This window comes from Macrobrachium nipponense, chromosome 27 (genome assembly GCF_015104395.2).
Source record: "Macrobrachium nipponense isolate FS-2020 chromosome 27, ASM1510439v2, whole genome shotgun sequence".
Lineage (NCBI taxonomy): Eukaryota > Metazoa > Arthropoda > Malacostraca > Decapoda > Palaemonidae > Macrobrachium > Macrobrachium nipponense.
This window is the reverse complement of record NC_087216.1, coordinates 21693825-21707334: the sequence shown is the minus strand read 5'-3', so window position 1 is coordinate 21707334 and position 13510 is coordinate 21693825. Positions and strand designations below refer to the sequence as shown.

At 39.3% G+C, this 13510-nt stretch overlaps 1 protein-coding gene across 1 annotated transcript; it reads left to right on the top strand.

Annotated features, from left to right (window-relative positions):
* Positions 1-384: 384 nt before the first annotated feature.
* Positions 385-2302, top strand: LOC135200622 (cilia- and flagella-associated protein 251-like). The gene is made up of 2 exons (XM_064229235.1): positions 385-1161; positions 1535-2302. The coding sequence occupies exons 1-2, from the start codon at positions 385-387 to the stop codon at positions 2300-2302; spliced, it is 1545 nt and encodes a 514-aa protein (XP_064085305.1).
* Positions 2303-13510: the final 11208 nt, after the last annotated feature.

Below are 13510 nucleotides of genomic sequence, written 5' to 3'. Positions count from 1 at the left end.
ATAATCTCAGGAGGATATTAGACTTCATAAAATTCAATTTGTAATATGGTGGAGAGTCGAAAAAGATTACTGGTGATTCCTTCGACAGACCTCGATCCTCCCGAAGTACTGCAGGAGCTGGTCGAGGATCTGGAGACTTTCGTCAGAACAGCAACGATGAAGAGGAAGAATCCCTCGGAGCCAAGCCGTGAAGCCCCTTCCGGAGTCTTCCCTGGAATGAAGCCTTTGTTGGCTCCAGGAACGAACGCCTTCAGAGCCAGAATCCAACGTCCGTTTTGAAAAACTAAGTATGGGAGACAGCGAGTCTACGGGTATAACGCTTCATACATCATGATTGCCACTTACTGCTTTTTGCTACTAGTGCTTTATTTCTTGTGCTGTGACATGTACGCTTCAATCTGTGAGGACTGTGTAACATTGTTTGGTTCTCAACAGATTAATGTTGGCGTACATGATATAATATCATCTCATGATATAGCGGTTTATCGGAATCCTGAAATCTTTGAGGAACAACCCAGCAGCATTGATGCGTCTCGCTTTGCTCTCGCCATCCCTGGGATGGCACTGTTGGCGGGCTTGGCGCTCGCTGCTTTCTGTTGTTACCAGATTAAAGGATCCCGAGTTGACGACCCGGAAGATATCGTTTCGCTAGAAGACAGCATGGAAACGGAAGGCAGTAACGACAGTGAGGATGATGCAGACTTGGACAATGATGACGACCTGGACACCGAAATTGACGACGACGAAGACAGGCTGGAATTGGAAGATAAAGATGATACCGACCTGGACAATGTTGATGACTTGCACCCCGAAATGGACGACGAGGCTAGGCTGGTAGACAGCCTCGAATTAAAGGAAATTGACGACACCGGAGATGACCTGAGCACCGAAACGGATGAAGAGATGAGCCGAGAAGAGGACCTGGATAATTGTGAAGTCGCCGTAACACAAATGGAACACCTCTGGAAAGATCCTCAGCAGGAGATCGAACTGCTCCGAAAGCAGATACTGGAAAGAGATCTGCTTCTTGAAAAGAAAGAAGACGACGGCAAGGAAATGAAAAGTCATTTCGAAAAGGAAATAAATAAAAGAGACGAAAAAATCGTCAACCTCCTCCAACAAGTTGAACAATTCAGAGGTGAAAAGTGCCTGTTGGAACAGGTATTAAGATTGGCTCGAGATCAGCTTGGAAAACGACTCAAAGGACAAAGAAAGAGCAGACGTCGAAAATAAACTCACTGGAGAACCACCTGCAGGAAAAAGACCTCTTCCTCAAGAGGAGAAACGAGGAGGAGAGCGAGATGAGACGGCTCTTCCAGCAGGAGATGGCTGAAAAAGAGAGAGAGCTGGAGGCCACCTCACAGAAGGAAACAGAACTCAGCCTGAAATTAAAGGAAAGTGAAAATACTAATGAGTTACTTGAGTTTGGAGAACGAAGAGTTGTGTATGATGACTGAAGAGTTGAGAAACGTTTTAGCTGAGAAAGAGAAGGAAGTCCACCTTCTGAAAGAATCCCTCGCCTTTAAAACTAAAGAAATTAGAGGAAGGTCAAGACCAGCATGAAATAATAAAGAGACGAGTGAAGGAAGTTGAGGATGATAACTCGACTCTCAGAGAAAAGCTGAGGATCACTGAAGCGGAGAATGTTAACATTCAGCAGATATTAGGAGATGAGCTTCAAGCGATGAAGAACTGGGTGGCCGAACTAGGAAGAGAAAATACAATGAGTAAAGAAGAGTTAGAAGCAAAGGAGCTAGAAATAATGTTACTGGAAGAATCTTTAGAACAGAAGGACACCATTCTGCAAGATGCTCTTCATCACTGGAAAGACACTGAAAAGTTGTTGGAAGGAGCAAAGGAAAAAGAGAAGGAGATGGAGGCTTCTCTAACGACCTTAGAAGAAGAGCTCCAGAAGAGGAACCTTCAAATCGAGGAGTTCCTCACAAAAGAAGAACAGTCAAGGTGTGAACAACAAGAATTCGAGGATAAACTAGACCTAGCTCTCCATTATGCAATGGAGCTGCAGACGTTGCTAAAGGAAGCAGAAGAAAGGGAGAGGAAAATCAAAGAAGATTTAGAAGAACAGAGGAATAAAAACCATCTGTTAGCTGAAGAAAAGGAAGAAGAAGAGACTGAAATAAGAAGGCAACATTCAGGAGAGACTGAGCAAAAAGGAAAAAGGAAACAGAGAAGCAGCGTGAATGCCTGGAGGAACTCCAGGATAACTTGGAAAGCGCTCTGCGTCAAGAACAGAGCCTGGAACGCTTGCTGGAATCTAAACAAGAAGACCTCATCTGTTTGAAGAAGAAGGAGAGTAAAGCCCAGCTGGAAGTGCAGCGACTTCTCAAGGACTGCGATATGCTGAAAGAAGAGATTCAGCTACAGGAGCAGAATAGAATGAGAGAAGAAAAACGTCTCAGGAAGCAGCTAAAAACACAGGAGGAGGCTTTGAAGGAACATGACAAATACATGTTGATGATGTTTCTACATGGGACTGCTCAGAGGAATTTCCAGCTAGAACACATTGCGCTGGAACATGGAGACGTTATGATTGAAGAAGAAGAGAGAGAATTGCACAGAAGGAACGAAAGACACGGAGAGCGAGGAAGACCCCTGTGAGAAGGCCCGTGAGACAGAAGAGAAACAACGTAAGGAGTACTGGAATGCTCAGCGGGAGAAAAACGAGGATTACGAGAAACAATGGGAGGGCCTCAAGCACATTGTGGAAGATGTTCTTCACGGAGATGAATAAAGATCTTCAGGATATTCATCGTTCACTGAGGAGGAAGGCATTGGCTGCTGAGTTCCCCCAACTCGTCAGCGAAGGCACTGTCTCAAGGAACGAACAAACTCGCCTGGTGAGAGTCAAAGGAAGAATTTTCTGGAGGTGGGAGGACAAGCTCTCGGTATGAGAGCAAAAAGCTATTTGGAGGTAGGAGGACAAGCTCTCAGCTTGAGAGCCAACAGCAGTTTGGAGGCTGGAGGAAGAGCTCTCAGCTTGAGAGCCAACAGTTGTTCAGAGGCAGGAGGATGAAGCTCTCAGTTCAAGAGCCAAAAGCTGTCCAGAGAACTAGAAGGCCACCAGAAGGCCAACAGAAGGCCACCAGAGGGCACAAGTTCAATGCCTTTCATATATGCAAAATATGGGTTATGCAATGCATAATGGGCTCAATACTTGCATATACTACTGTGGCAACCTCTGGCGCGGCGTAAAAACCCGTAAGTTCAATGCCTTCCATATATGCAAAATATGGGTTATGCAATGCATAATGGGCTCAATACTTGCATATACTACTGTGGCTACCTCTGGCACGGCCTCAATACTTGCATATACTACTGTGGCAACCTCTGGAGCAGCGTAAAAACCCGTAAGTTCAATGCCTTTCATATATGCAAAATATGGGTTATGCAATGCATAATGGGCTCAATACTTGCATATACTACTGTGGCAACCTCTGGCGCGGCGTAAAACCCGTAAGTTCAATGCCTTCCATATATGCATAGTATGGGTTATGCAATGCATAATGGGCTCAATACTTGCATATACTACTGTGGCAACCTCTGGCGCGGCGTAATAACCCGTAAGTTCAATGCCTTTCATATATGCAAAATATGGGTTATGCAATGCATAATGGGCTCAATACTTTGCATATACTACTGTGGCAACCTCTGGCGCGGCGTAAAAACCCGTAAGTTCAATGCCTTCCATATATGCAAAATATGGGTTATGCAATGCATAATGGGCTCAATACTTGCATATACTACTGTGGCTACCTCTGGCACGGCCTCAATACTTGCATATACTACTGTGGCAACCTCTGGAGCGGCGTAAAAACCCGTAGTTCATGCTTTCATATATGCAAAATATGGGTTATGCAATGCATAATGGGCTCAATACTTGCATATACTACTGTGGCACCTCTGCGCGGCGTAAAAACCCGTAAGTTCAATGCCTTTCATATATGCAAAATATGATTTATGCAATGCATAATGGGCTCAATACTTGCATATACTACTGTGGCAACCTCTGGCGCGGCGTAAAAACCCGTAAGTTTAATGCCTTTCATATATGCATAGTATGGGTTATGCAATGCATAATGGGCTCAATACTTGCATATACTACTGTGGCAACCTCTGGCGCGGCGTAAAAACCCGTAAGTTCAATGCCTTCCATATATGCAAAATATGGGTTATGCAATGCATAATGGGCTCAATACATGCATATACTACTGTGGCAACCTCTGGCGCGGCGTAAAAACCCGTAAGTTCAATGCCTTCCATATATGCAAAATATGGGTTATGCAATGCATAATGGGCTCAATACTTGCATATACTACTGTGGCAACCTCTGGCGCGGCGTAAAAACCCGTAAGTTCAATGCCTTTCATATATGCATAGTATGGGTTATGCAATGCATAATGAGCTCAATACTTGCATATACTACTGTGGCAACCTCTGCCGCGGCGTAAAAACCCGTAAGTTCAATGCCTTCCATATATGCATAGTATGGGTTATGCAATGCATAATGGGCTCAATACTTGCATATACTACTGTGGAAACCTCTGGCGCGGCGTAAAAACCCGTAAGTTCAATGCCTTTCATATATGCATAGTATGGGTTATGCAATGCATAATGGGCTCAATACTTGCATATACTACTGTGGCAACCTCTGGCGCGGCGTAAAAACCCGTAAGTTCAATGCCTTCCATATATGCAAAATATGGGTTATGCAATGCATAATGGGCTCAATACTTGCATATACTACTGTGGCAACCTCTGGCGCGGCGTAAAACCCGTAAGTTCAATGCCTTTCATATATACAAAATATGGGTTATGCAATGCATAATGGGCTCAATACTTGCATATACTACTGTGGCAACCTCTGGCCTCTGGCGCGGCGTAAAAACCCGTAAGTTCAATGCCTTTCATATATGCAAAATATGGGTTATGCAATGCATAATGAGCTCAATACTTGCATATACTACTGTGGCAACCTCTGGCGCGGCGTAAAACCCGTAAGTTCAATGCCTTTCATATATGCATAGTATGGGTTATGCAATGCATAATGAGCTCAATACTGCATATACTACAGTGGCAACCTCTGGCGCGGCGTAAAAAACCCGTAAGTTCAATGCCTTCCAATATGCATAGTCTTATGCAATGCATATGGGCTCAATACTTGCATATACTACTGTGGCAACCTCTGGCGCGGCGTAAAAACCTGTAAGTTTAATGCCTTCAATATGCATAGTATGGGTTATGCAATGCATAATGGGCTCAATACTTGCATATACTACTGTGGCAACCTCTGGCGCGGCGTAAAAACCCGTAAGTTCAATGCCTTCCATATATGCATAGTATGGGTTATGCAATGCATAATGGGCTCAATACTTGCATATACTACTGTGGCAACCTCTGGCGCGGCGTAAAAACCCGTAAGTTCAATGCCTTCCATATATTCATAGTATGGGTTATGCAATGCATAATGGGCTCAATACTTGCATATACTACTGTGGCAACCTCTGGCGCGGCGTAAAACCCGTAAGTTCAATGCCTTCCATCATATGCATAGTATGGGTTATGCAATGCATAATGGCGCAATACTTGCATACTACTGTGGCAACCTCTGGCGCGGCGTAAAAACCCGTAAGTTCAATGCTTTCCATATATGCATAGTATGGGTTATGCAATGCCATAATGGGCTCAATGCTTGTATGGGTTATCAATGCATAATGGGCTAATACTTGCATAATACTCTGCAACCTGGCACGCTGGCGTGGCGTAATGGGCTCAATACTTGCATATACTACTGTGGCAACCTCTGGCGCGGCGTAAAAACCCGTAAGTTCAATGCCTTCCATATATGCATAGTATGGGTTATGGAATGCATAATGGGTGCTTAAATACTTGCATATACTACTGGTGGCAACCTCTGGCGTCGGCGTAAAAAAAACCCGTAAGTTCAATGCCTTCCATATATGCATAGTATGGGTTATGCAATGCATAATGGGCTCAATACTTACATATACTACTGTGCAACTCTGGGCCGGGCGTCAAAAAAAAAAAAAAAACCCAAAAAACGTAAGTTCCCAATGCCTCCATTCCATATATGCATAGTATGGGGGGTTATGCAATGCATAATGGCTCAATACTTGCATATACTACTGTGGCAACCTCTGGCGCGGCGTAAAAAACCCGTAAGTTCAATGCCTTCCATATATGCATAGTATCGGGTTATGCAATGCTAATGGGCTCAATACTTGCATATACTACTGGTGGCAAACCTCTGGCGCGGCGTAAAAAAAAAAACCCGTAAGTTCAATGCCTTCCATATATGCATAGTATGGGTTATGTAATTGCATAATGGGCTCAATACTTGCATATACTACTGTGGCATCCTCTGGCGCGGCGTAAAAACCCGAATGCAACTGCCTTCCATATTGCTAGTATGGGTTATGGCAATGCATAATGGGCTCAATACTTGCATACCACTACTGTGCAAAACCTCTGGGCGGCGTGAAAAACCCCTTAGTTTCAATGCCCTGGGATATATGCATAGTATGGGTTATGCAAATGCATAAGTGGGCTCAATACTTGCATATACTACTGTGGCTACCTCTGCGCGGACGTCAAAAACAGTAAGTTTCAATGCCTTCCTTATATGCATTATAGTAATGGGTTATGCAACTGCATAATGAGGTCTCCATACTTTGCAATATACTACGTACTGTGGCAACCTCTGCGGCGGCGGGTAAAAAACCCGTAAGTTCAATGCCTTCCATATATGCATAGTATGGGTTATGCAATGCATAATGGGCTCAATACGTTGCATATACATAACTGTTGGCACCTCTGGTGCGGCGTAAAAACCCGTAATTCAATGCCTTCCATATATGCATAGTATGGTTATGCAATGCATAATGGGCTCAATACTTGCTATATACTGTGGCAACCTCTGGCGCGGCGTAAAAACCCGTAAGTTCAATGCCTTCATATATGCATAGTATGGGTTTAGCAATGCATAAATGGGCTCAATACTTGCATATACTACTGTGGCAACTCTGGCGGGCGGCCGTAAAAAAACCCGTAAGTTCAATGCCTTCCATATATGCATAGTATGGGTTATGCAATGCATAAATGGGCTCAATACTTGCATATACTACTGTGGCAACCTCTGCGGGCGTAAAAAACCCGTAAGTTCAATGCCTTCCATATATGCATAGTATGGGTTATGCAATGCATAATGGGCTCAATACTTGCATATACTACTGTGGCAACCTCTGGCGCGGCGTAAAAACCGTAAGTTCAATGCCTTCCATATATGCATAGTATGGGTTATGTAATGCATAATGGGCTCAATACTTGCATATACTACTGTGGCAACCTCTGGTGCGGCGTAAAAAACCCGAAAGTTCAATGCCTTCCATATATGCCATGGTATGGGGTTAATGCAATGCAATAATGGGCCAATCAATCTTGCATATACTACTGTGGCAACCTCTGGCGCGGCGTAAAAACCCCTAAGTTGAATGCCTTTCATATATGCATAGTATGGGTTAGGCAATGCATAATGGGCTCAATACTTGCATATACTACTGTGGCTACCTCTGGCGCGGCGTAAAAACCCGTAAGTTCAATGCCTTCCATATATGCATAGTATGGGTTATGCAATGCATAATGGGCTCAATACTTGCATATACTACTGTGGCAACCTCTAGCGCGGCGTAAAAACCCGTAAGTTCAATGCCTTCCATATATGCATAGTATGGGTTATGCAATGCATAATGGGCTCAATACTTGCATATACTACTGTGGCAACCTCTGGCGCGGCGTAAAAACCCGTAAGTTCAATGCCTTCCAATATATTGCATAGTATGTTATGCAATGCATAATGGGCTCAATACTTGATATATTACTGTGGCAACCTCTGGCGTGGCGTTAAAAACCCGTAAGTTCAATGCCTTCAATATATGCATGGTATGGGTTATTGCAATGCATAATGGGCTCAATACTTGGCATATACTACTGTGGCAACCTCTGGCGCGGCGTAAAAACCCGTAAGTTCAATGCCTTCCATATATGCATGGTATGGGTTATGCAATGCATAATGGGAGCTCATATGGCATAAGTTACCTACGTGGCACTCTGCTGCGGCTGTAAAACCCGTAAGTTCATGCCTTCCATATATGCATAGTTTGGGTTATGCAATGCATAATGGGCTCAATACTTGCATATACTACTGTGGCAACCTCTGGTGCGGCGTAAAAACCCGTAAGTTCAATGCTTTCCATATATGCATAGTATGGGTTATGCAATGCATAATGGGCTCAATACTTTGCATATACACTGTGGCAACCTCTGGCGCGGTGTAAAAACCCGTAAGTTCAATGCCTTCCATATATGCATAGTATGGGTTATGCAAAGCATAATTGCCTCAATACTTGCATATACTATTGTGGCATCCTCTGGTTCGGCGTAAAAACCCGTAAGTTCAATGCATTTCATATATGCAAATTATGGGTTATGTAATGCATAATGGGCTCAATACTTGCATATACTACTGTGGCAAACCTCTGGCGCGGCGTAAAAACCCGTAAGTTCATGCCTTTCATATATGCAAAATATGGGTTATGCATGCATAATGGGCTCAATAATTGCATACTACTGTAGCAAACCTCTGGCGCAGCGTAAAAAACAAAAAAAAACCGTAAGGTTCCTTCCATATATGCATAGTATGGGTTATGCATGCATAATGGGCTCAATACTTGCATATACTACTTTGGCAACCTCTGGCGCGGCGTAAAAACCCCTAAGTTCAATGCCTTCCATATATGCAAAATATGGGTTATGCAATGCATAATGGGCTCAATACTTGCATATACTACTGTGGCAACCTCTGGCGCGGCGTAAAAACCCGTAAGTTCAATGCCTTCCATATATGCATAGTATGGGTTATGCAATGCATAATGGGCTCAATACTTGCATATATTACTGTGGCAACCTCTGGCGGCGGCGTAAAAACCCGTAAAATTCAATGCCTTCCATATATGCATAGTATGGGGTTATGCCATGCATATGGGCTCAATACTTGCATATAACTACTGTGGCAACCTCTGGCGGCGTAAAAACCCGTAAGTTCCTTCCATATATGCATGTATGGGGTTATGCAATGCATAATGGGCTAGTACTTGCATATATACTGTGGCAACCTCTGGCGCGGCGTAAAAACCCGTAAGTTCAATGCCTTCCATATATGCATGGTATGGGTTATGCAATGCATAATGGGCTCAATACTTGCATATACTACTGTGGCAACCTCTGGCGCGGCGTAAAAACCCGTAAGTTCAATGCCTTCCATATATGCAAAAATATGGGTTATGCAATGCATAATGGGCTCAATACTTGCATATATTACTGTGGCAACCTCTGGCGCGGCGTAAAAACCCGTAAGTTCAATGCCTTTCATATATGCATAGTATGGGTTATGCAATGCATAATGGGCTCAATACTTGCATATACTACTGTGGCAACCTCTGGTGCGGAGTAAAAACCCGTAAGTTCAATGCCTTCCATCTATGCAAATATGGTTATGCAATGCATAATGGGCTCATACTTGCATATACTACTGTGGCAACCTCTGGCGCGGCGTAAAAACCCGTAAGTTCAAATGCCTTCCATATATGCATAGTATGGGATGCAATGCTAATGGGCTCAATACTTGCATATATTACTGTGGCAACCTCTGGCGCGGCGTAAAAACCCGTAAGTTTCAATGCCTTCCTTTCATATATGCAAACTATGGGTTATGCATAGGGTGATTATGACATCCCCCGTTGAGGGGGAACTTAGTGCCTCTTTTTGAACCTTTATCCCCTCAAAAATTGCGGTCTTGGGGGGACGCCCTAATGTCCCCCTTTCGACCTTTCTTTTTTTCATGTAATTACAACAGTTGGCCTTAAAAATTAGAGACTAATTTTTGTTTAAAATGTCAGCAATAAATAACGTCTGAATAAAAACAATGTCATTGATAAACCATATTCATCATTTCCTGTTATTGGATATACTTAAAGATCAAATCAAGCCAAAAACACGCCAAAGAATGACGTAATAATTGTTTTTTTTTAAATTAAAGAATAATTTTCTGTTTAAAATTTTCAGCAATAATATCTGAATCAAAACACTAATTGATAGACCTTAAAATGTCTGAATAAAAACACTGATTGATAGACTTTCTCATTTATCATCACCTGTAATTGAATATGTATTTAATTGAATATGTATTACTTACTGGAATATAAGGACTCAACAGAAGTGCAAGTGCGTATGGTCTTACTATATACTTTTGTCCCCCTCTCATAAGTCAAATAAATGGACACCCTAGTTATGCAATGCATAATGGGTTGAATACGTGTATATACTACTGCGGCAACCTTGGCGCGGCGTAAAACCCCCGTATGACCCCAGGGGTGAGATCGCTTGCGATCACTAAAGGCCCATAATTATATATATATGTATGTATATATATAAATGTATATAATGTATATATTATATATAATACACACATAAATATATGTACATAAATATTATATGTATATATATATATATATATATATATATATATAGTATATATATATATATATATATATATATATATTATATATATATATATATATATATGTATATATATATATATATATATATATATATATATATATATATATATATATATATATATATATATATATATATATATATATATATATATATATATATATATATATATATATATATATATATATATATATATATATATATATATATATATATATGGCTGACTGTCTGAGTAAGTGTGTGTATGTGAATGTGTACTAAAAATGGCTGTCTAGCTGTGTATCTACAATATGTAAATGTGTGTGTATATACTTTATGTATGTATGTATGTATATATATATATATCCATTCGGGTCAAAAATAAGTAGGCCTGAACACTCAAACATAAAAAATCACGCAATCAATTGCAAGATAGAGGTTAAGAAACAATACTTCTCTATTTTAGGCTCAGTTAAAGACTCCGATTACCTAACCACTCTACATCATTATATATTAACGGTTCTTGTTCCCTCATTGAATAGTGGAGTTTCATCTCTTCTCCGCTTTATCTGGCGTGTCAACATTTTAATTTCTAGCCCAAGTCTAGTCATAACTACCTCCTTCCTTCTCAACTAACGGTTGGTGTGATTAGTATTTGTTTTTTTTATTTGTACTTTTTTTACTTTTTCGTTTTACTTGTCAATTTTTTAGTCCTTTCTGTCAATTTTAAGTTAATTTTAGTCTTATATTTTTTGACTATATTTAAGAAAACCCTGCTCTTATTTGAATGTTAATAAATATGTGTTTTTATCTCAACAGACTGAAGATGCACATTGTATGTGCGAAACGTCTCAAATAAATGTTTCTTCTGATGAGGTTGTCTGTGATTTCCTGAATGGATGTAGGTGATACTCCTTACATAGACTATAAACGATATATATATATATATATATATATATATATATATATTATATATATATAGATATACATACATATATATATATATATATATATATATATGATATATATATATATATATATATATATATACATATATATACATACAATACATACATACATACATATTATATATATATATATTATATAGATATATATATATATATATATATGTATATATGTATAACACACACACACACACACATATATATATATATATATATATATATATATATATATATATATATATATATATAAAATAATAAACCATTCTAGAGAGGGCTTATAAAGAACTCCCCAAGATTCTCTTAACATCTCACATGACGCCATAAAATGTCAACGGTCATTCTCTCTCAGGTTGAGGAAAGCATCAGCTCTCACAAGCCTCCTCCCCCCCAATAGTTCGTTGTTTGTTTAGCGTCACCTACATTGACACCCATTGGTCAATAGACCTAAGGAGAAGTGGCAGAGCCAATCAGATCCGAGAGGGAAAATATCGTGTGTGTGTGTGGGGTATTGAAGAAGGAAGAGAGAAGAACCTGCCAAGATGGCCCTTTTCGAAGGCAGTTAGCCGTCGGTCGAGAGATGGGGAAGACGTACTACTTCCCCTCGTCGCCCTTTGCCGGTTTTCCTTTGCCGGTTTTCCTCGCTCGGTCTCAACCTCGCCGGTACTATAGATATTAAGTTCATTTCACTCGGGCCCTTGTGTAAATCATTAGAATATAAGACCGGTGTTAAATTAATCACTGAGCGTTTGATTTCTGCATGACCCACAGTAACTTAAGAGACCCACGCGACCCAGGTCTGGTCATAAATATATTATATATATCTATATATATATAATATATATATATATATATATATATATATATATATATATATACATACAGACATACATACATACATATATATATATATATATATATATATAATGTATGTATTATATATGTATATATATATGTATATGTAAAGCGAATACCACGGGAAAATGATAGTCAGAAAATCCAAGCGCTTTCGTCTTTATTCAGCGGATCGTCAGTAGCTCCTTGACGATGTCTGAATAAAGACGAAGCGCTTGGATTTCTGACTATCATTTTCCCGTGGTATTCGCTTATTTATGAAGTCACGTGCATCTACTGTGATTTTTTTAAGCATATGTATATTATAGTATATATATATATATATATGTATATATATATGTAATATATATATATGATATATATATGTATATATATATAGTATATCTATATATAGATATATATATATATATGTATATATGTGTATATATATTATATATATATATATATATATGTATATATATATAATATATATATATATATATATAGATATATATATATATATATATATATATATATATATATATATATATATATATATATATATATATATATATATATATATATATATATATATATATATATCTATATATATATATATAATATATTATATATAATATATATATATATAATATATATATCTAGATATATAATATATATATATATATATATATATATATATATATATCTATATATATATATTATATATATACACACACAAAGTATATGTTTGAGCAGAAGTCTGGTAAGATTAGTTATGTAATAAATATCTTAGCTAGGAATTCTAACTACTATGAGATTCAGGGTCTCTGTAACACTCGTTTTTTGGACTTTTGCTCCTTGTCAAGCATCGGATGTAGCTGAAAGTTGACCTATGTATATTTTACAACCACACACAAATTTTGTCAGCATTATCAATAGCCTAAACCCGATAGTTTTAATTTTTATAGAGTAAAAACGATCTAGCCGACGCCATGGCCAATGATTACGAGCAAGAGTCGAAAAACACATTCATTACGTAAGCAAGGTAAACAACTTTTGACGAAATATTGCCCCGCCCATCCACCAGACAGAAACTCCATTGGCTCTGAAACCCAAAGACTTTA

Excerpts from the sequence above, each read along its gene's own strand:
- LOC135200622 (XM_064229235.1), top strand. The coding sequence starts at position 385 with ATGTACGCTTCAATCTGTGAGGACTGTGTAACATTGTTTGGTTCTCAA. Across the intron at positions 1,162-1,534 it reads AAAAGTGCCTGTTGGAACAG|AAATTAGAGGAAGGTCAAGA; the intron begins GTATTAAGATTG and ends TTAAAACTAAAG.